Source organism: Kogia breviceps, chromosome 12 (genome assembly GCF_026419965.1).
Source record: "Kogia breviceps isolate mKogBre1 chromosome 12, mKogBre1 haplotype 1, whole genome shotgun sequence".
NCBI lineage: Eukaryota > Metazoa > Chordata > Mammalia > Artiodactyla > Physeteridae > Kogia > Kogia breviceps.
The window spans coordinates 49,717,922-49,738,943 of NC_081321.1; the positions used below are offsets into that span (position 1 = coordinate 49,717,922).

At 43.2% G+C, this 21,022-nt stretch overlaps 1 protein-coding gene across 2 annotated transcripts in view; it reads right to left on the reverse strand.

The window, feature by feature from the left end:
* PPM1H (protein phosphatase, Mg2+/Mn2+ dependent 1H) overlaps positions 1 to 21,022 on the reverse strand; it is a 266,407-nt gene that overhangs the window by 158,920 nt on the left and 86,465 nt on the right. For both annotated transcript variants that reach the window (XM_059082213.2, XM_067009683.1), the window contains exon 2: positions 8,604 to 8,769. In XM_059082213.2, the coding sequence (XP_058938196.1) occupies positions 8,604 to 8,769 (166 nt within the window). The remainder of the gene's footprint in view (positions 1 to 8,603; positions 8,770 to 21,022) is intronic.

Genomic DNA, 21,022 nt, shown 5'->3' on the forward strand with positions numbered 1-21,022 from the left:
TTTTCCTTTAGCCTTAAGATTTGCCACAGTGGGAAAATCTATTGAGGAACCAAGTTTGAGTTGCATTCTCAGCAACTATGTACAGCTTTTTTTTTTTTTTTTTTTTTTTTTTTGGTACGCAGGCCTCTTACTGCTGTGGCCTCTCCCGTTGTGGAGCACAGGCTCCGGACACGCAGGCTCAGCGGCCATGGCTCACGGGCCTAGCCGCTCTGCGGCATGTGGGATCTTCCCAGACCGGGGCACGAACCCGTGTCCCCTGCATTGTCAGGCAGACTCTAAACCACTGCACCACCAGGGAAGCCCAACTACGTACATCTTGGTCAAACCTGGTCTTCAGAGTGATTCAACACCCACTGAGGAGGGAACTGTAAAGTTATTCTAACTGACATCAGCCTGAACAATTCCTAGTTGTAAAGTCATTCTTCTTAATCACTGGCAAGAGTTCTAATCCCTGGAACCAAGAGATAAGAGTTTTGAGAGAAACCACTGCACACCTGCTTCAAAAATCTAAGTAGATAAATGGCAAGGTTATGTTTATCTTGACATGCTCAGAACAAAGACCCTAGTTGAGAGGGAAAATTTAGAGCAATAAACACAATGAGAGAAATAAAAGGATGTTCCTATTGTTTTTTATAGCTTACATCGCTGCAGGAAGCAGACAGCCAAATGTGGCCAAATGCCCCAGAAGGGATGCCACTATGGAACCACGGGAAACCTTCATTTAATGTTCTGGGAGGCGGGGGTGGCGGGGGGGTGGGGTGGGGTGACTGAGTCCTTCTTACAGAAAACAGATAAAAAGAGGAGCAAATCTTCACTCCAGAGAGTTGAAATAGTCCCTTCTCATTTCCTTTTTACCTCTCCCCACGCCAATTTGATCCGATTTGCCTGGAATTCCCACAGTGCTGCCCTATCCTCTGCTGAGAAAGATAATCAGCTTTCCTCTTCCCTGCTGATGAACTTGGCCGTGATGTGGACACAGCCATCTCCTGTTATTGTAATTAGACACTGAACTAACAGATACTGAAACCACATACTTTGATTTGCTTTGACTAAAACAACATAAGGGGGCTCTGAAGGAAATAAGACTTAGAATGCGTATGTCCACAAGACTTGTCTTAAGCCAAAAATAATCTCTTTCAAAACAGGGAGTCAGATGTGGGCGGAGAATGTCCTGGTTATTGCCACAATGCCCTATCTCCCACCTACACATCTTACATAAGATCACCTTAATACTAAGGTTATAAGATGCCCTTAAGAGTGAACTCTTTCTCCCTCGCCAGAGATGCGATATACTATGGTCCTCTTTTTATCCCATTCCTAGAATGGCTAGGTACCTGGGAACTGAAAAACAAAAGCTCTTGGGGCTTCCCTGGTGGCGCAGTGGTTGGGAGTCCGCCTGCCGATGCAGGGGACGCGGGTTCGTGCCCCGGTCCGGGAGGATCCCGCGTGCCGCGGAGCGGCTGGGCCCGTGAGCCGTGGCCGCTGAGCCTGCGCGTCCGGAGCCTGTGCTCCGCAACGGGAGATGCCACAGCAGTGAGAGGCCCGCATAACAAACAAACAAAAAAAAAAACAAAACAAAAGCTCTTGGAAAAGCTGTTTTCACTTGCGGTGGCAATCAGTACAATAAATAAAGATTTCTTAACACCTTTCAAATTAAAGGAAAGAAAACCTAGTAATGGTGATTAGTTCCCACAAGTCATGATCAGGTGAATTAAAAAGGCTTCAGTAGGAGGAAGGCAGGAGGATGCTGGGGGAGACGGTGTTGCCCTCAACAAGCTTACAGAATTCTCCCTAAGGGACGATTCTATGACAATGGCTTTCAGAAATGCTGGCATTCTAGATTCTCTTCTTTCCTAGCTATACACCCTATGTCCCCAAACAAATAATCAGAGGCATAGGAATGTTGAGAGGACTGCACATTGCCATGGAGTATCAATTTCCTACCTGCCTAACTGTGGCCTAAAGGTTCTTCAGACACCAACTACCCAATGTGATGCCGGCACAGGAAAAGTCCACCCCCAACTTGTCACAGAAAACATCCTTCTCTCCTTCATAGCCACTTCATATCCAGAGATCTCAAAACTTATCCCTCGAAAGAGAAATGTTTCTTTATTTCACTAATTATATCACTAAACTCTAAATTAAAAAGAAAACACTAGATCCATTGCCAAGTATTTTTTAAGGGAGAATACAATCAGTAATTCACCATATCCCACTGCATTTCTTCATGTTAAAAAACTATATAGCACAGGGGCTTCCCTGGTGGCACAGTGGTTGAGAGTCCGCCTGCTGATGCAGGGGACACGGGTTCGTGCTCCAGTCCGGGAAGATCCCACATGCCGTGGAGCGGCTGGGCCCGTGAGCCATGGCCGCTGAGCCTGCGCGTCCGGAGCCTGTGCTCCGCAACGGGAGAGGCCACAACAGTGAGAGGCCTGCGTACCACAAAAAAGAAAAAAGACAAACAAAACACAAACCTATAGCACAGAACACCTTGGAACTCTTTTCTTTGTATTCCTTTTAAGTTTTATGACTTCTCTCGAACATGGCTTCTTCTGCTCCTCACATTTTCCTTTATATGTAGATGGAACCTGAAATTAATTTGTATTTTCTTTCTTATAAGTAAGGTGCTGCTGTCAAGAGCTCACCCAAATACAGGAAACAACACTCCTTCAGCAAATGCCTCGTGGAAGCTACAAGAAGCAAAACAGAGTGTATGTAATTTTATCCACCAATATCTTTTTTAAGTTTGCTTTAAAACAGGAGGACTAATTTCACTCCTTTGGCTACACCATTACTTGTACTAATAGGATAAAATAATTCTCTATAAGCTGGCATGACGGATGGCTTAAAGCTGACAGGTACATACTGCTATATTTAAAATGGTTAACCAACAATGACCTACTGTAGAGCACAGGGAATGCTGCTCAATATTCTGTAATAACCTCAAGGGGAAAAGAATTTGAAAAAGAAGAGATACATGTATATGTATCACTGAATCACGTTGCTGTACACCTGAAACTAACACAACATTGCTAATCAACTGTACTCCAATATAAAATTAAAAGTTTAAAAAATTTTAAAGTTGCCTTATAATCTTCATACCAATCAATAATTATCTGTAGTGATAAATAATCCTCTCACTGCTACCCTATGTTATCAAATACAAAGTTAGGCTCCTGCTGAATTGAATTCCTTGCATATCACTGATCTTTCTTTCTTTCTTTTTTTTGGGCCATGCTGCGTGGCATGCGGGATCTTAGTTCCCCTACCAGGGATCGGACCTGTGCCCCCTGCAGCGGAAGTTCAGTCTTAACCACTGGACCGCCAGGGAAATCCCTCCTATGTTTCTAACATATAAAAAAATTCCTGTGATAATTCCTCTTTTCATGGTGAATCTAATGTGATCTTACAGGAAACTTTAGGCTTTCTTCAATCTCCAAGTAAGATGAAGGTGATAGTATACGTTAAAGAAGTCTTGTGGAAATATTTATTTTGACTGCACAAAGTTTGTTGGGGATGAAGAGGTTAAAAGGGAGGGAGAAATTCATCACATGTATTCTGGAGAGAGTCCATGCATCTTCCTTTCACCATCCTTCATGCCTGTCAACTATCTGTTTGCAAATGAAATAATGATGCCATTATTTATCCTGTTGCTGCATTTCTTGCTTATAATAGTATTTGCCATTTTTTCATCCTTATCTTTCTTGACCTCTCTGTGGCCCACAGCATTGCTACTTATGCTCCTGACAACTCCCCTCTCTTCTTGGAATTCCTTTGGGCTTGTAACTCCTGAATTCTAAGTCCCCCTAGACTTGCTCTGAGCTCCAATCCCTCAGCTCTAACTTCCTAGAAAACACTCCCCACTGGAAAGTTAGCATCCTCAAAACTCAAGTCGTCATTTCCACCCATCTCCTCACCTTGAACCTGTGCCTGCCCCACGGGTCCACTTTCAAGGATCAGCACCCAGCAGCTGAAACCTGGCATCTCCCACTCTCCCCTGCCCCACATAGTTGGTCACCTGGTCACCTCAACAGTATCTCTCACATCATCTCTTCCGAGCCTGCCCCTTGCTCTCTAATCACTGCCTTATTTTGAGCTTTCATCATTTCTCACCCAGATTTCTGCAAGAGCCAGACTCCTAGGTGTCCCAGCCTCTAGGTGTGCTCCCCCAGTCTTCCAAGTCAGCCTTCCCACCGTCATGAGTCTGTTATGCCCTTGTCTAAAGTCACCAGTTAAAATTCCAGCTTCTTAGGGCATTCAATGGCCCTCACGTGTGAGGCCTGCTTGTTGTTCCTGTCTCATTCCCCTCCAAATGACTACACGTGCTCCCAAACACGGGAAGACATGCCCCACGTACTCTCACGCCAGCCTGTCTCAGTATTTGCACGTTCCCTCTGTCAGGAGCTCCCCTTTCTCTTATTTGCTTGGTTAATTCCTACAACTCAAATGTCACTTCTCCAGGGAGCCTTCCCTCACCTGACCCAGCCTATCCCCTCCACTGTTCCCCAAGCCACCAGGGGCCAATCTGAGCTAGGCATCCACACAGCCTGGACTTTTTCTCTTCCTCCTAAAACTCACTCCACTGTAGTGTGCTGCTGCTTATCGACGCTTCCTCCCCTCCCCAACTCTGCTCGAGGGGGATGGGAACTGTACTGAGTTCATCTCCTCAGCCCCAAGGCCCAGCATGCACACTCAGAGCTCAGCACACATTTGCTGGGTGAAGGAAGAGAATCACAGGGGGAATGGGGGAGACCCACCTTACTTGTCTCCTGCAGATGTTTTCTTGCCCTGGGCCCTATGCTGTCACTGCCCTCTCCTCAGTGTCACCATATCTGAGTTAAAGGATGGCTTTAGATGGCAAAAATCCCTGGCCTCTTTTAAGCAGTATATCCAGGGACCCCTGCTAGCAAACTGTTCATTCAGCATAGCAGCCAAAGTCCTGATAACGGCCTTGAGGTCCTGCCACTTTGTCTCACTCCTCTATAACCCTCTGACAATGTCACCTGCAATCCAGGCTTTACTATGTCTGCTCCAGGTGCATGGGCTTCCTGGCAGATTCTCCGAGAAACTGCCAGCCTGTTCCTGCCTCAGGGTTCTTACAGTGGCCTAGGAGGTCAGAATGCTCTTCCAACAGCTGCCCTTTCAGGTCTTTGCCCCAGTGTTACATTCTGACACCTCCTTTAACCACCCTGCGCCTCACGCTTCCTATTATTATTGCTTCCCTACTTTGTTTTTCTCCGTAGTGTTTATCTGCCACGCTATATATTTTAATTGTTTGTCGCCGTCAAAGAACGCAAGCTCCCTGTAGGGAGGGACTGTTGTCTGTTTTATTCCCTGCTGAATCCTCAGCATCCAGTTCCTGGAATACAGCCCGCACTCAGTGAGTCACCTGGCACACTAGATTATACTTTTCAAGCTTTTAGAAAGCAGCACAAACAACAACAACGAAACAGACAACCTAATTTAAGAATGGGCAAAGGACCTGAACAGACATTTCTTTAAAGAAGATATATCTGGCCAATAAGAAGCACATGAAAAGATGTTCAACATCGCTAATCATGGGAAATACATACCTACAATGAGATTACCACTTCACACTCATTAGGGCAGCTATTATTTTAGAGAAACAGAAATTAACAAGTGTTGGCAAAAATGTGCAGAAATCGGAACCCTTGTGTACTGCCGGTGGGAATGTTAAATGGTGCAGCTGTTGTGCAAAACAGCATGGTGGTTCCTCAAAATATTGAACAGAATTACCGTATCATCCAACAATTCCACTCTGGGTGTATATTCAAAAGAATTGAAAGCAGGGACTCAAACAGGTATTCAAACACCCATGTTCATAGTGGTAATATTCACAATAGACAATGAAAGCAAGTGTCCTTCGATGGATGAATGGATAAACAAAATGGTATGTATGCACACAACAGAGTATTATTCAGCCTTAAAAAGGAATAAGATTATGATGCATTCTACAACATGGGTAATCTTTGAAGACGTTATGATAAGTGATATATGCCAACTACAAAAAGACAAATATTATATGATTCCACTTATAGGAGGTCCCTAGAGTAGTCAAATTCACTGGGACAGGAAATAGAATGGTAGTTGCCAGGGATGGGGGGCAGGGAGGGGAAGGGGTAGTGTTTAATAGGTACAAAGTTTCAGTTTGGGAAGATAAAAAAGTTCAGCAGATGGATGATACTGATGGTTGCACAACAATATGAATGTATTTGATGCCACTGCACTATACACCTAAAAATGGTTAAAATTTATTTTTATTTTATGCATAATTTCCCACAATTAAAAGGAAAAAGGCAGCACAGCTCTTGCCTTAAACTCTAATAAGTAGCCCAATATATAAGGCAGGTAGAAGTGAAGCTGCTGTGGCCAAAGCAGGAATGCAGGGGGAGAGGTGCCGGCTCTGCATGGCATGTCCTTGCTGCCTCCTAGTGGCTCATGGACCCCACAGAGGTTCAGAGCCATCACAAAGGAGGGCCCTGGCTCTATCCTAAAGGGCTTATGCACTGGTTTCACTGTTCTTAAGGAAAAAAAGGAAAAAAGTTACTCCTGGTTCCACTTCTAGGAGGAACTTAGCAACAAGGGGAAAATGCCATCACCCACAGGCCTTCAGCCAAATGTCAACACTGACTTAGTTTTACAGAAATCACTTTATAGGGGCTTCCCTAGTGGCACAGTGGTGAAGAATCCACCTGCCAATTCAGGGGACATGGGTTCGATCCCTGGTCCAGGAGGATCCCACATGCTGAGGAGCAGCTGGGCCTGTGAGCCACAACTACTGAGCCTGCGCTCTAGAGCCTGTTCTTGGCAACGGGAGGACCCACCGCAATGAGAAGCCTGTGCACTTCAACAAAGAGTAGCCCTTGCTCAATGCAGCTAGAGAGAGCCTGCACGCAGCAACAAAGGCCCGAAGCAGCCAAAAATAAATATATAAATAAATATATATTTTTTTTTTTAAAAAAAAAGAAAAGGAAATCAGTTTATATCCAGTGGCAGAGGAGACCTGCCAGGGGAAAGAGCAACATTAAATCACTGGCACCCATACCCAATTATCACTAATGTCTCATATATTCTGAGCCCTTTTCCATAAAAACTCAATCCTCAGAATAAGTCCATCAAGAAGGTACAAAAGACATTGTGTGATCTCCAGTTTACAAATGAATGAAACTCAGTGGGCATTATCCACAGAGGATTACAGAAGTAGAACTGACTTTAGGATAATAATCACTAGCATTGATCAAGGATTTATTAATGATGACACTGGCTCAAGACTTTACATGGACTGTTGGATTTCTTACTTGCAACTAGCCTCTTCAACTGTATTTGGTAATTACCATTATTATTTTTCCTTTTTAGAGAAGAGAAAGGGTGAGGCTCAAAGAATAAATAACTATCCCCAAATTGAACAGCTTTAAGCAATGGACTGTTCTGAAACGTCTTACTCCAGAGACCATGCACTTAACCAGTATTATTTTGTCTTCCCCGTCTGGGTCCCTGACTCTCGCTTTTTGGAAGATCAGTGCTTCCTTCAGCCTTGAAAGCAAGTACAACTGATGAATCTCCATAGGTCACTGTGTTTTCTAACCCTAAGTTGAACTAATGCTAACAAAATAAATCAGTACTCTTATTCCCTAAGCGTAAATGCAATAAGACACTATCACTTAGACTAAGAAGAGATTCCTAGATCCTTTACAATCCTATAAAAATTTACATACAAAAATATCCTAAGACCATTAGAATAAATAGTCACATTGGGGTCATCCCATTTAATGTCTCTTTTCTGTAGGACTAAATCTGCTGATGGACAGAGTGCTAATTATCCCCTATACTTTTCTGAGAGCTTCTTCAGAACTTTCCGAGGATGTCTACTTTGTTCTCCAGAAACTGGAAAGAGGAGAAACGCTCTGTGGTTTGTCAACAGGGCATTCGGTCTACAGGGCTGCCCCATAGGATGCAAGGGCTTTGGGCCAGTTGAAACAAGTACTAATTTGGAAGAGCATCAAGCAAGGCTCCAACTGGGCAACTCTAAGGGGCAGGCAAGGGGAGGACAGGGGCAGAGTCGTGCGTGGCAGGGCTGCAAGCCAATGGCTAGAGTTCCTCTCACTCCTTTGGAGAGGCTTCCAGGGACTATCTCCTTCACAAAAACCTTGAAGTGGCTTCTTGAAAACCACCAAACATATATACTAATTCTTGCAGCAAAACTCATATATGATATGGGTGTTTTCTTTACTTTAAAGGTTTAGTACCTAAACACCAGCTGTTCCATTTATTTGTTTGTTTGTTTACTTTGGCCATGCTGCCCGGCTTGCAGGATCCTAGTTCCCCAACCAGGGATGGGACCCAGGTCCCCAGTAGTGGAAGCATGGAGTCCTAACCACTGGACCGCCAGGGAATTCAACACCAGCTCTTCCTAACTCCATGTGTCACCTTTGCTGTGGCGGTGTGATACCCTGAGCACAGACCTGCCACTCCACTAACTCTGGGGACATGGCTTTTCTCTCTTTCATTCCAAACATCCCATGGCGGGGTCACATCGTGCATGTTCCTCTCACCCGAGAACGGGGGATGAAGGAAGGTCTTACCGAGTTCTCCTTCAGCTGCAGCCCCTCCCCATTGGGAAGTGAGGACCGTCTCTTAGCTGAGTTCCTGTTTGGGGTTGAGGTAACGGCCCCTGCTTTCTTCTTCACGGTGAGCACCTCACAGCTGGCTTGGTCTTCATTGTGTGTGCTCTTTCCGGCATTGATAACCCTGGAGGAGAAGCCAGAAAAGCCAATCAGATAGAGTGTTGTCTGGAGAGCTGAGAGCCCCGTCCCTCAGGTCAGCCCAGGCAGGCTTCACAACTGGCACAAAACGAATGCCCTACTTAATGCACAGGACCTTACAGCCTTGGTGGAGTAAACGGATTTTTTTAAAATGTAATTCTACTAGCATATGTTAAAACACTTGCTAAAGCAATGTGCTGAGGTCAGCTCACCTTCGCAGGTGTCTGATAGAACCCCACCAATCCATTTCTAGTCAAAACACTCGAGACAATCACTCCTTTTGTCAATTACATTGAAGACAGATGGCTGGCTCAGGGAATTCTGTTGCATTTCTCCAAGTGATAGAGCAAAACCACCATCAATCTTATCAAAGAACAAGGCAGTAATTTACAGCACGCCGTAAAATCCAAGAGAACAGAGAACTATATTTCATGACTGCCATGACCACTTTTACTTTAAACACGGAGAAGTGAATGGATCAAAGGTTTATTCTTTTAAAATTATCTTCACTCCTTTATCTTTTCTCATGTAGAATAACACTCCTCATGTTGCATCATCACAACAGACTATAGGGCATGCTGATTTGTACGTCTGGCCCTATGATCTCATGGCATGTTGATATTCTTTGGCCTAATTACTAATGTTTGGAGCACGGGAATGCTTCATAAAAACATGTTACATCATTCATGGATGTTTTTCTGTATCAAGTGATTGCAGATTGAACTCTTGGGTTTTGGCACCATTTTCTTATTAAGTAATTAAGCGGCAGCTAAATTAGTTTTCATGAAAGAGAGCTCTCCTTGATTTGCCATTGGCTGTGTTTTCTTTCCAAAATTTCAAGTGTCACAGTAGGTGACAGAGTGAGTGTGGCAAGGAAAGAAAGATGCTTTTTTTCAAAATAAGGTAAGATAGATGGAAATCCACTTTAAAAGTGTGGTATATACACCACTCCCTCCTAACAATTAATTAGAAGACGATCATTTTCAAATGACTTTTTATAGAGAATTTAAAATTCTGAAATAATTATAAACTCAGAGTAAACTGCAAAAATAGTATAGAGAGTCTCATGCACCCTTCATCCAACTTCCCCAAAAAGCAACATTTTGTATCTTGTATCACTCAAGTACAATATCAAAACAAGCAACTGACACTGATCCAGCACTGTCAACCAGACTGCAGACCTTATTCAAATGTCACCATTTTTTATATCAAATGGCTTTCAGTATTGAAAACTGTATACATGCTGTAATAAAACTGGAAACAGAGAGCAAATTGAGATCAGGGAGTATGTTTTGAACAGTCTTTTCTACCAAACCTTGGGATTCTACGGAGGTGTTTCAGATGTTTTAACATTTACTTTAAATTTATTTTTTAAATGTATAAGCATTTTGGAAAAAAGTGCAATAATTTAAAAGTTGTTTCCCATCTGTTACATGTGAACAAATACATGCTAGTCTATATATTTTGGGCAGCTTTGGCATAATAAGCCTTCTATCTTTCTCTTTGACCAGTATCACTTGATTGGAAGAAGATCTGTTTAAAAAAAATACCATTTGAGGGACTTCCCTGGTGGCGCAGTGGTTAAGAATCTGCCTGCTAATGCCGGGAACGTGGGTTTAAGCCCGGGTCTGGGAGGAACCCACGTCGTGGAGCAGATAGGCCCGTGTGCCACAACTACTGAGCCTGTGCGCCTAGAGTCTGTGCTCCGCAACAAGGCAAGCCTCCGCAACGAGAAGGCTGCGCACCGCATGGGAGACTAGACCTCGCTTGCCACAACTAGAGAAAGCCCGCGCGCAGCAACGAAGACCCAACACAGCCAAAAATAAATAATTTTTTTAAAAAATTTGCAATTATCTATATGTAAGTTAGATAGCTGGTGGGAAGCTGCCGCATAGCACAGGGAGTTCACCTCTGTGCTTTGTGACCACCTAGAGGGGTGGGATAGGGAGGGTGGGAGGGAGGGTGACGCAAGAGGGAAGAGATATGGGAACATATGTATATGTATAACTGATTCACTTTGTTGTAAAGGAGAAACTAACACACTATTGTAAAACAGTTATACTCAAAGATGTTAAAAAATAAATAAATAAATAAATAATAAAAATTTGCAATTATCTATATGTAATAGGAAAAAGATCATAAAAGTCATCTACCATCTCTGCTATTTCAAATTTCTGTTCACTGAAACTGCTTTATCATTCTTCCTGAGTTTATTATAAATTTCAACTTAATCATATTTTTATAAACGAAAGTCTTTAACTCATTTTACACACGAGTTTTGTGTAAGATTCTTTTTTTTTTTTTTTAAAGTAGACTGTTGCTTACAGAATATGAAGATCATTGTCCTCGCGGTGGAGGGGGGGGTGGCGGGGTGGCGGGGGAGGTCCTCATAGGAGGTGGTGGTGGGGGGGTCCCCTGCTGATCTCTGTGAGGTCAAATCTGCCTCCACACCCTCTCAGGGATGAAGGGAGGAAAAGGTAAAGGTCTAGTTTTCGGCCCCACCTTCACTCTCTCTCCTCTAAGAGGCATTTTCACAAGGTTTAAGAATACAATAGAACCTACCGTAGAGCACAGGGAACTCTACTCAGTGCTCTGTGGTGACCTAAATGGGAAGGAAATCCAAAAAAGAGGGGATAGATGTATACGTATAGCTGATTCACTTTGCTGTACAGCAGAAACTAATAACACTGTAAAGCAACTATACTCCAATAAAAAAAATTTAATTTAATTTAAAAAGAATACAGCGCAATTCTTGACGACACGATGAAGACACACACTACCTGCATAAGACTGCTAATACCACTATGCTTGCTGCCCAAGCTAAGTAAGTTATCCTAAGTTCCACAGCCAGGAAGGAGCGCTGCTGTGATTCAGAGTGAGGCCTCCTTTGACCCCCAGCCCAACCTCTTCCTATTATACACGGAGATTTGCATCAGTCGGTGGGAGGACCAACTGGACTTTGTGGGGAAGCACAGACTAAGCAGATTAGGCAAGCTCCGGTACATGCCTGAGAGAAAGGGGATTCTCTCTCTGCTTCTCTAGCTATTGGAGAAGGCACCCAGAGGAAGGATGAAGGATGGATGCTTCAGATCTGCCTGTCTCTAGAGGAGCCCATGTTTAGTCCAGGTGTTTGCAGCTGGAGCTCCTAATACAGAACGTTTCCCTTTCACATGGATTTTTGGAGAACCAAACCAGGCAGAGGAAGGAGGTTTGAAATACCACCTGCCTCTTCTCTGTCACTGATAGTGAATTCCAAGCAACATGTTTGGGGCGGATGGTTCACTGGATAATGATGTTACACCCCCGTGGTCACCCACTAACATCTTCCCTAGGGAAAGCCAAAGTGGAGGCTCGGCTAGGAAAACAAGTTCCTGACAACCATCCCCTCCACACTGTCCTCTGAACAAGATCTGAGCTTCTATTTCTGGAACTTGGCATCACCCTGACCATTGGGACCTAAAAAAAAACCTGACTAAAGCATAACTTTAACAAAAAAAGCATCACTGATCTCCGAAAGCTACATGCCAGGCTGACTCATCTGCCACTGCTATTTTCCAACAGTCAACAAAGCTACTATAATTACATAAATCACGAATCACTGTCCCCTGAATGTGCTGTATATCTGCTATCTCTCTTGGTGGATATTAAATTCCAATGTTGACCTAACTTCAGCAAGAGACCCTAGAAACTTTATTTTATGCATGAGAAACCCAGAGCCCAGGAATACTGTGGCTTACACAAGGTCACACAGCTGAATACAGCAGAGTCCCAGCTCTTTCTGCTTCAGCTCTCAGTTGTTTTATTTTTCTATTGTGTGTCTATTCTTATCGGCACTTGGTTGAGAAGGCTGTCCAGCAATGACTCATCAAAGCCAGGGAACCCTGAAAAACAATCAAGGGTGGACTTCCTTTGCCATTTCAAGGGAATACAGCTTGTGAATGACACTGATGAAATATCAAAAAGTCAGAAACGTCAACCTAGAGGGAAGACAGCAGCCCCAACCCTGGAAGCCTGTTCAGTCAGATATCTGATTATTATCTAGATGATAGTCATTTTTAAAAATTTTATTTATTTTATTTTTGGCTGCCTGTGGGCTTTGTCTAGTTGCCACGAGCGGGTGCTACTCTTTGCTGCGGTGCGCGGGCTTCTCATTGTGGTGGCTTTTCTTGTTGCGGAGCACAGGCTCTAGAGTGCAGTCTTAGTAGTTGTGGCACACGGGCTTAGTTGCTCCGCGGCATGTGGGATCTTCCCCGACCAGGGCTCGAACCCGTGTCCCCTGCATTGGCAGGCAGATTCTTAACCACTGCGCCACCAGGGAAGCCCTAGATGATAGTCATTTTAATTAAAACCATTGCCTTTTTAAAACACACAACTGCTATCCAATATTTCTTTTTTTTTTTTTTTTTTTTTTTGTGCTACGGGGGCCTCTCACTGTTGTGGCCTCTCCTGTTGCGGAGCACAGGCTCCAGACGCACAGGCTCAGCGGCCATGGCTCACAGGCCCAGCCGCTCCGCGGCATGTGGGATCTTCCCGGATCAGGGCATGAACCCGTGTCCCCTACATCGGCAGGCGGACTCTCAACCACTGCGCCACCAGGGAAGCCCAATATTTCATTTTATTTCAAATTCCTGACTCAGTACAGCTTTGGTAGAAAGACCTGATTCTTCTCGATTTATTTTGGCTTTAAAAAGCTTGACCTCTATCAACTTAAATATTTCATTTTGTTCTTCAAAGGCAAATGCTTTGTTTACTAAATATAAATAAAACCTCCAATCCTCTAAAAGTAAATTGAGAAAAACTGTGTTTCCTGAGTTCAGAAGCATCATTCTGTCAATAGGTTCAATTTTTTTTTTAATGTGAGCAACTATATCCATAGCTACACTCCCTTCTTATCATAGGCTCCAGCAAAAAGTCAGCACTATCTTGAGATCAACAGGAATGATTTCAAGATGTCCTTTCTTTAAGCAATACCCACCCATGGTGCTTATTTTGAAGCCTTAAAGACAAAATGTTGGTGGACCATGAATCATCTCTTTGGTGTCATTATTTTCCAATTTCCTACAAAGGAGGAGAACATCTTCCTTGAAATTAAACTGGAAGTAATAAAGCACAATGGTTAAGACGATGGGCTATCTCCCCAGAACATATAGCACACAGCAGGTGCTCAACAAATGTCTGCTGAAAGAATGAATGAAACCAGACAGAAATCAACTCTGCTACTTCCTAGATGTATAGTAATAATAGTATCTTACACTTGTTGAGAACTAATTATGTGCCAGGGACTGTTGTTAGCATTTTACATGTAGTAATTAACTCATGTAATCCTCTGTAGACTCTACGAGTTGGCCACCCCTGTTCTCCTCTATTTTAAAGTCACAACTACTGGACAGCAGAGTGTTTGGTCAAGTTGCTTAACTTCTGCAAACCTCAGTTTCTTAGTAGTACTTCTTAGATTAAATTCTGGGAGTTGCTAAAATATATGTGTTCGGGAGAGGGGATATTAGTCACTGAAATTAAAGAACTGGGAAATTCTGAAGTTAGGGTTAAAATTCAAGCGGGAGAATTGTGAGACGATGAAGGGGAAGGTTAACTACTATGTCTTCAATATGGAAATTTTACATCCAGTTCTTTCTTCCCTTAGAAGATCAGGATACGTTTGCCCTAGGAGAGAGACACGTAACAAAGTTAAATTCAGTTATGGACTGTGTTAACCTACCAGCCTACCCTCAATTGGACAAAACACCTAGATTTTTTTTTCCCCTTGTAAAAACAGGTAAATACAGAATTTTAAGGTCTTGGAAGTCCAAAATCCTATGCGTGTATCAGATACAACTGAAAGCTATGACCTGAACACCAGGTGTGAAAGTGACCATGAGATTTGTAGCAGAAGACCCTATTTTAAAAGAGCAAGGGATTCATTTTGTGCTACTATCTCAAACTTGGGAAACCTGTTTTCCTTCTTTCTGTTTGTAAAATATTCTAGTCACAAATTTTTAAAAAATCAACTCGACCTGAATTTAAGCAGAAAAATCCTGGTTTTAAATGACAACTGTTAAATTATCAAGTTACCTGCCTTCTCATCTGCTCAAAACCTTGACCTTAAGGACATTCACCTGATAATACAACACACAGAGCACGTTTCTATCACTAAATTCAGACGAGTAACTATTCTCAAGTAGTGAGCCCCTGTCACAACAGCCACTGGTCCAGAGAACTGACAATGGAAATATGTTCAAAAGGATTTACAGGACAGTCAATCCACAAAGGATACTCACAGTTGATAATGTTTTGGAAGGATTCCCCCACATGTCACACGTGTCAAGTCATTCATTACCAACCCCTCCCCCTTGGCAACTCAGCAGAAGAACCAACAGAGACAATGGTCAGGTGCCGTCTGTTCTCAGGCACAGTAAGTTTACTTTCTGTCTCTAAAATGGGGATGATAACTGTCACTTCCGATAGAATTAAATGCCCTAGCATAACAAGTGTTTCACAGTACACAGTGAGTACTCCATATTATTATTTAATAATAATATATCCAACACAAGCTAGCTGCCTCTTGTGTTGGGCCCAGAGGACTTTATCAAGTTATGTGAGTTTGAGCAGAACCTCTTCTTCCTTCTTCTTTCTATCAGTGTCCATCTGCCAGCCTCAAGGACACAGGGTCGCATCCAGAACCTACAAGAGGCACGGCATGACACTTCCCTGAACACGGACCTTGAGCAAGGCCACCCGCTCCTCTGAGCCCTCTTCTCAAAGTGGTTGCAACACACAAGCCACCCATGTGACAGTGTTCTGTACACAGGAAAGCGCCACACGGTTGGGAACGTGCTACTTCTAGGTTCCCACCCAGATCTGCCCAACAAGGCCATCTCTCCCCAGGCTCCTGGTCTCAGAAGCTCAGGTCCCAGACCCACAGAAAAAGAACAAAGAGAGAATTTGGTTGGGTTTGATCTTTTTTTTTTTGGTATTATTCTATTGCTTTGTTTTTAAAGGAAATAAAAGCCTGGACAGTTTAGACTAAAAAGTTTACACGAAGCGTTAATACCGCTCAACAGCCAGTAATCACACTGAGTAATAAGGAGCAAGCATTTTAGAAAGGCCATCAGGTGACTTGAGCTGTTGCTGATTCATATACAATTGAGAAGCAGGCAGCAAAAGGCTGTAGGGGGAAGGGTGGGAAATCAATCATTTACTGGAGACCAAATATAGCGATCAATTATTAAAATTCTCTTTTCTAGGTAACCCCACAGGCAATGTTTCATGTGATTCTCTGAAGTGGTTACTGACCACCCAGACAGGCTGGAACATAAGGACAACTTAATTCCTAGCTCCAAGGGCATTAATAACCTGTCATTCTTGGTGTACTAGAAAACCAGGGCTCTGACTAGGAACAAAAGCCTTCGCTAACAGCCATCAGCAAAAACAGCCAGAACATCCATCAAGAATGGATGTTCCGGGCTTCCCTGGTGGCGCAAGTGGTTGAGAGTCCGCCTGCCAATGCAGGGGACATGGGTTTGTGCCCTGATCTGGGAAGATCCCACATGCCGCAGAGGGGCTGGGCCTGTGAGCCATGGCCGCTGAGCCTGCGCGTCCGGAGCCTGTGCTCCGCAACGGGAGAGGCCACAACAGTGAGAGGCCCGCGTACCGCGCAAAAAAAAAAAAGAATGGATGTTCCTGATGGATGTTCTCCCAAATGGTTTCAGCCACCTCCAGGGAGGAGGCAGAACAGGAGGTCACCCCAGCCCATTCAGTTAATGGCCCAGTGGGTGTCACCAGGGAGCAGAAAGGAAGGAAAGTCATAAACTCTCTGTGGTGTCTCGCTTTCACACCTTGGAAGATGGCTAAGCACCAACAGGTGGAGGAGGCAGAGTGTTAAGACAGCAGGATGAACACAGGCTGAGAACAGAGCACACACATGCAAGGCCTTCTCCCATCATGCAGCCTTGCATGCTCTGGTTCCCAGGCCCTGTCCGTGGCTAATGAAGAGATGTGACCAATTGGGGGCTGCTAACTGGGTCTCAAGGGCCACATCCAGCCGACAGACAGGTTGGTATTTTAACAGTTGTGCCCACAAGGTATTTCTTTAGAAGGTGAATTTGTAGTTGCCCATGTTGAAAAACCGGGGACTTCCCTGGTGATGCAGTGGTTAAGAGTTTGCCTGCCAATGCAGGGGACATGGGTTCGAGCCCTGGTCCGGGAAGATCCCACATGCCGTGGAGCAGCTAAGCCTGTGCACCACAACTACTGAGCCTTTGCTCTAGAGCACGCAAGCCACAACAACTACTGAGCCTGCGTGCCACAACTACTGAGCCCACATGCCACAACTACTGAGCCCACATGCCACAACTACTGAAGCCTGTATGCCTAGAGCCCATGCTCCACAAAAGAGAAGCCCACACACCGCAACGAAGAGTAGCCCCCGCTCGCCACAACTAGAGAAAGCCCGCGCGCAGCAATGAACACCCAATGCAGCCATTAATTAATTAATTAAAAGAAAAACTGGGATATTTATATTAAAAAATCTTAGTTTTCCCATTTCTCTTGGAAAATAATACCTTCAGCAACACCTGTCACACTCTTGGGTGACAACGATCAGAGATGTGGCATTTCCTCACTAGCTCACCCCAGACCTCACTGTCCACTTCTGCCATTAAGTCACCAGCCTGGCCCCAAAGGCACTGGATTCTGCAACCCTGTAATCAGATCTCTGCGACTTCATAAGTAAACCAAGAAAGTTATTAGATACATAGTACATCTTGATTGAAATAATTACTTTAAAATATTGTGTAGCCAAGAGGGATAAAGCAAGAAGACTAGGGCATGGCTTCTACCCCCAGGGAGCCCATAGTCATCTACACAGTAGAGACACCTTCCTATAAATAACTGAGTTGTTCCGACTGATGCTATACCCAAGATATATGTCACAAGAGACCTGAAAATGCAGAGGAGATAATTCTGCAAAAGAAGAGTCATGGAAAGTGTCACAGCTGAGGTGGCACCTGAGCTCAGCCTCATGGAATAAAGGAGGAAATCAAGAATCAGAGAAAAAGCAAGGCAAGACCCTCCAGGCATAGGAATAATCTCTGAAAACAGAGTGATGTGAACTTTATAAAGAGGGGTGGGTGTGACTTAAGTATAGGCTTGGCGAGGGAGCTACATCAGAACTAGACCATGAAGTTCTATAGGAACTTTATCCTATAGAGCCTATGACCCATGGGAAGAATCTAAGATGCTTTAAAGAAGGATCTGATATGATAAAAACTGTTTAGGAAAATAACAGTACTGGCCTGATGGAGGATGGATTACAGAGGATAAATGACAAAAGTGAAGAGCATCACTTTGTCACACAAGAGTGTCACAAAAGTGTCACTTTTATAACAGTCCAGGTGACAAAGAGGGCATGAATCAAGCAGTGGCTCTGGGTGGAAGAGAACAGAAGGTTTCAGAGGAGGTGAAAGAACTGAGAATTCCTAGTTAAGACCTGCTGGACAAGGGTAGTGGAGGAGAGAGGAGCAAAGAGGATGCTGCTCAGGTGTCCACTGGCAGGATAAGCAAATGAAGTACTCCAATTACGAAGGGAGATGAGAAGGTGAAACAAGGCTTGGGGTGGGGAGTTCTGGAGGAGATAATGAAATTGGTTTTAGGAAAGTGAACAGAAAGTTCTTGGTACCAGAAATTACAAAGGCAGTGGCAGCCAACTTCAGCTTAACTAGGGGTTGGCAAACTATGGTTTGTGGGTGAAATTCAGGCCACTGCTTGGTTTTGTATGGCCCGCAAGCAGAGAACGTTTGTTACATTTTTAAGTAGTTGGAAAAAAAAAAATCAAAGAATATTATGTTACATGTGAAAATTACATGAAATTCACATTTCCATGTCCATAAATAAAGTTTTATTGGAACACAGCCAAATTCATTCATTTATGTATTGTTTATTGTGGGCCTCCAGGTACAATGGCAGTTAGTAGTTTCCACAGAGACTGTCTGCCCGCCAAGCCTATAGTATTTACTACCTATACCTTTACAGAAAATGTGCTGAGCCCTTAAATAAACTGTTAGACTGAATGCTCTGAAATTGTTTTTATAGGTCAAAAACAGTCCGATACTGACAATTTCATATCACTACACATAATATATAAGTGAAGCAAAGAGAGATGTAGGTTTGGATAGAATTTAATGTGCATCTTGGTGTTACTTAGAACGTTAGCTTTGGATATACTTCGCTGCTAGCATTTGGGGGCCATCGTTAGCTCCTAGCTCCCTCATCAATGTAATTAGATAACTGAAGATTAAAAAACGAATACTATAGATCAAAAGAAGATATAGTATTGTCCCAAAGATCTCCCTACATAAATATCAATGTTTTCTTCTTCACATTGGCTGTTTAGAAATGAACTTTTAATATAGTAAAGGTAAAAACCAGAAAGCTGCCATTGGGCACTTCCTTTCAATTAGTCTCTGGGTCCTCTGAGCAAAACCATTGATAACACCAAAGACCAACTTCCACATTTAAATCAGGAAGTCTGCACTCTGTCAGATGCTAGAGCAATTCCCATACAAGGCCACAGTGCAGCTCTGTGGAGGTCAAGCGAAATCAAAATAAAGGCCTACCTAAAAAGGATTTCAAGTTTGGAAGTTTTGCACTAAGTAGAGCAGAAAAATAACTTTTTTGCAGGTTTAGAACAATGCTACTTGCACATAGCTGTTAGCTCTCCTATTGGCAATTAAAAAAAAAAAAGCAACGTGCTTGAGGCCACTACATTGCTAAAGATAAGGTTTTCTTTATTTATTTGACCAGATGTATCAGTACTATCAGCAATGTTAGAGAGATGTATTTTTCAAGACAAAGTGAAAGTCGATTTGAAGCATGTAATCTAAAAAAAGCGAACTTTAAAAAGCCTGAAACTAATGAAATGAAACCAAAAGATAAAAGGACGCTAATCTCAACAGACATCAAATAAAATAACATAAATTTTTAATCAGCAGTTTCCTCAAAAACCCAGATACCATCTTGGTTTTTCCCTTGCTCTGGGATAAAGTTCTGGGCCATCTAGGGCTCTGATATTTTCCTTTTTAACCTTAAAGCAACACAAGATGAATAGTTTTATACAGAAGAGGACTGTTTGGTGGTTAAGAACACTCTTAATTGGGATTTCTGAGTTCCTGCTTTAAGAAAAGATCTTTAAAAATGCGCTGTTCTTCATTGGAGAGGTGAAGGCCTCTCGTCCACTTTCCTCAAACACGCCGGCTGTGCCCCTAAACACACAACAGAGCAGATGCACCTGGTGGGGTGCAGGCAAGTAGATTTCTGCTGGAGATTTGGGAGGCAGTTGGGTAAAGCCCTTAAGAGCAAAGAGACTCTGGAACCAGATTCCCCAGGTCTAAAGGCTGGTCAGCCAGAAAGTAGCGGCAGAACTTTCAGTAAGCTACTTTATCTCCCTGTGTGTGTTTCTTATCAGTAAGACAGGGACAAGGAGCAGTACTTTCCTCACAGGGTACTTGTCTTACTGTTGGAAACAGAACCATTTAAAGTGCCTTCCATCTAACAACTGAGTGAATGTTTGTAACCCTAAACACTAGAGAGGTGTGTCACGATCCTCATTTTATTGACCTCAGCAGTATCATACAGAAAAAGATTCACTTAAACGTCCTAGATGAGCCATTCTGGCATTTTCCCAGAGTCACTGAGGTTTTAAACGATGTCTTGTGTTCACACAAGTGATGTTCTTGTAATTAGTTGCACAACGGCCTATAAATAGAACACAGGTATTGCAAGAAGGAATTGTGACATGTCATATGGTTTCAGCACTCCAACATTTTTTTTTCTGAGCAAGTACATTATTACTACAAATGTACATTAAGAACAATAATTAATTTTCCCCTCATCACTTCAGTCGTTGTTTTTAAAAAACACATTTATTTTAACTAAAAATAATCTGCTTTGGAAAATCTTCACCCTTGTGTTAACTAACCTGTAGAGAAACTGTTTTGTTTCCAGATTAAAGCCTGAACAACAACAAAATAGTCCTTTGAAAGCTGATTTTTATTTGATCCAACATTTCTACCTTTGTGCCCAGACCCATGACAAAGTTCAGTTAACAAACCAAGACGCCCTAATTTATAAGAAAAAGAACATGCTAGTTTAACCCTTGAGGCCCTAGAAGGGCCAAATCTGGGTTCCATTTTAGGAAAACTGATCTCCCCACCCTCAAAAAGCTAGAAAGTACCACGAGACTTTGC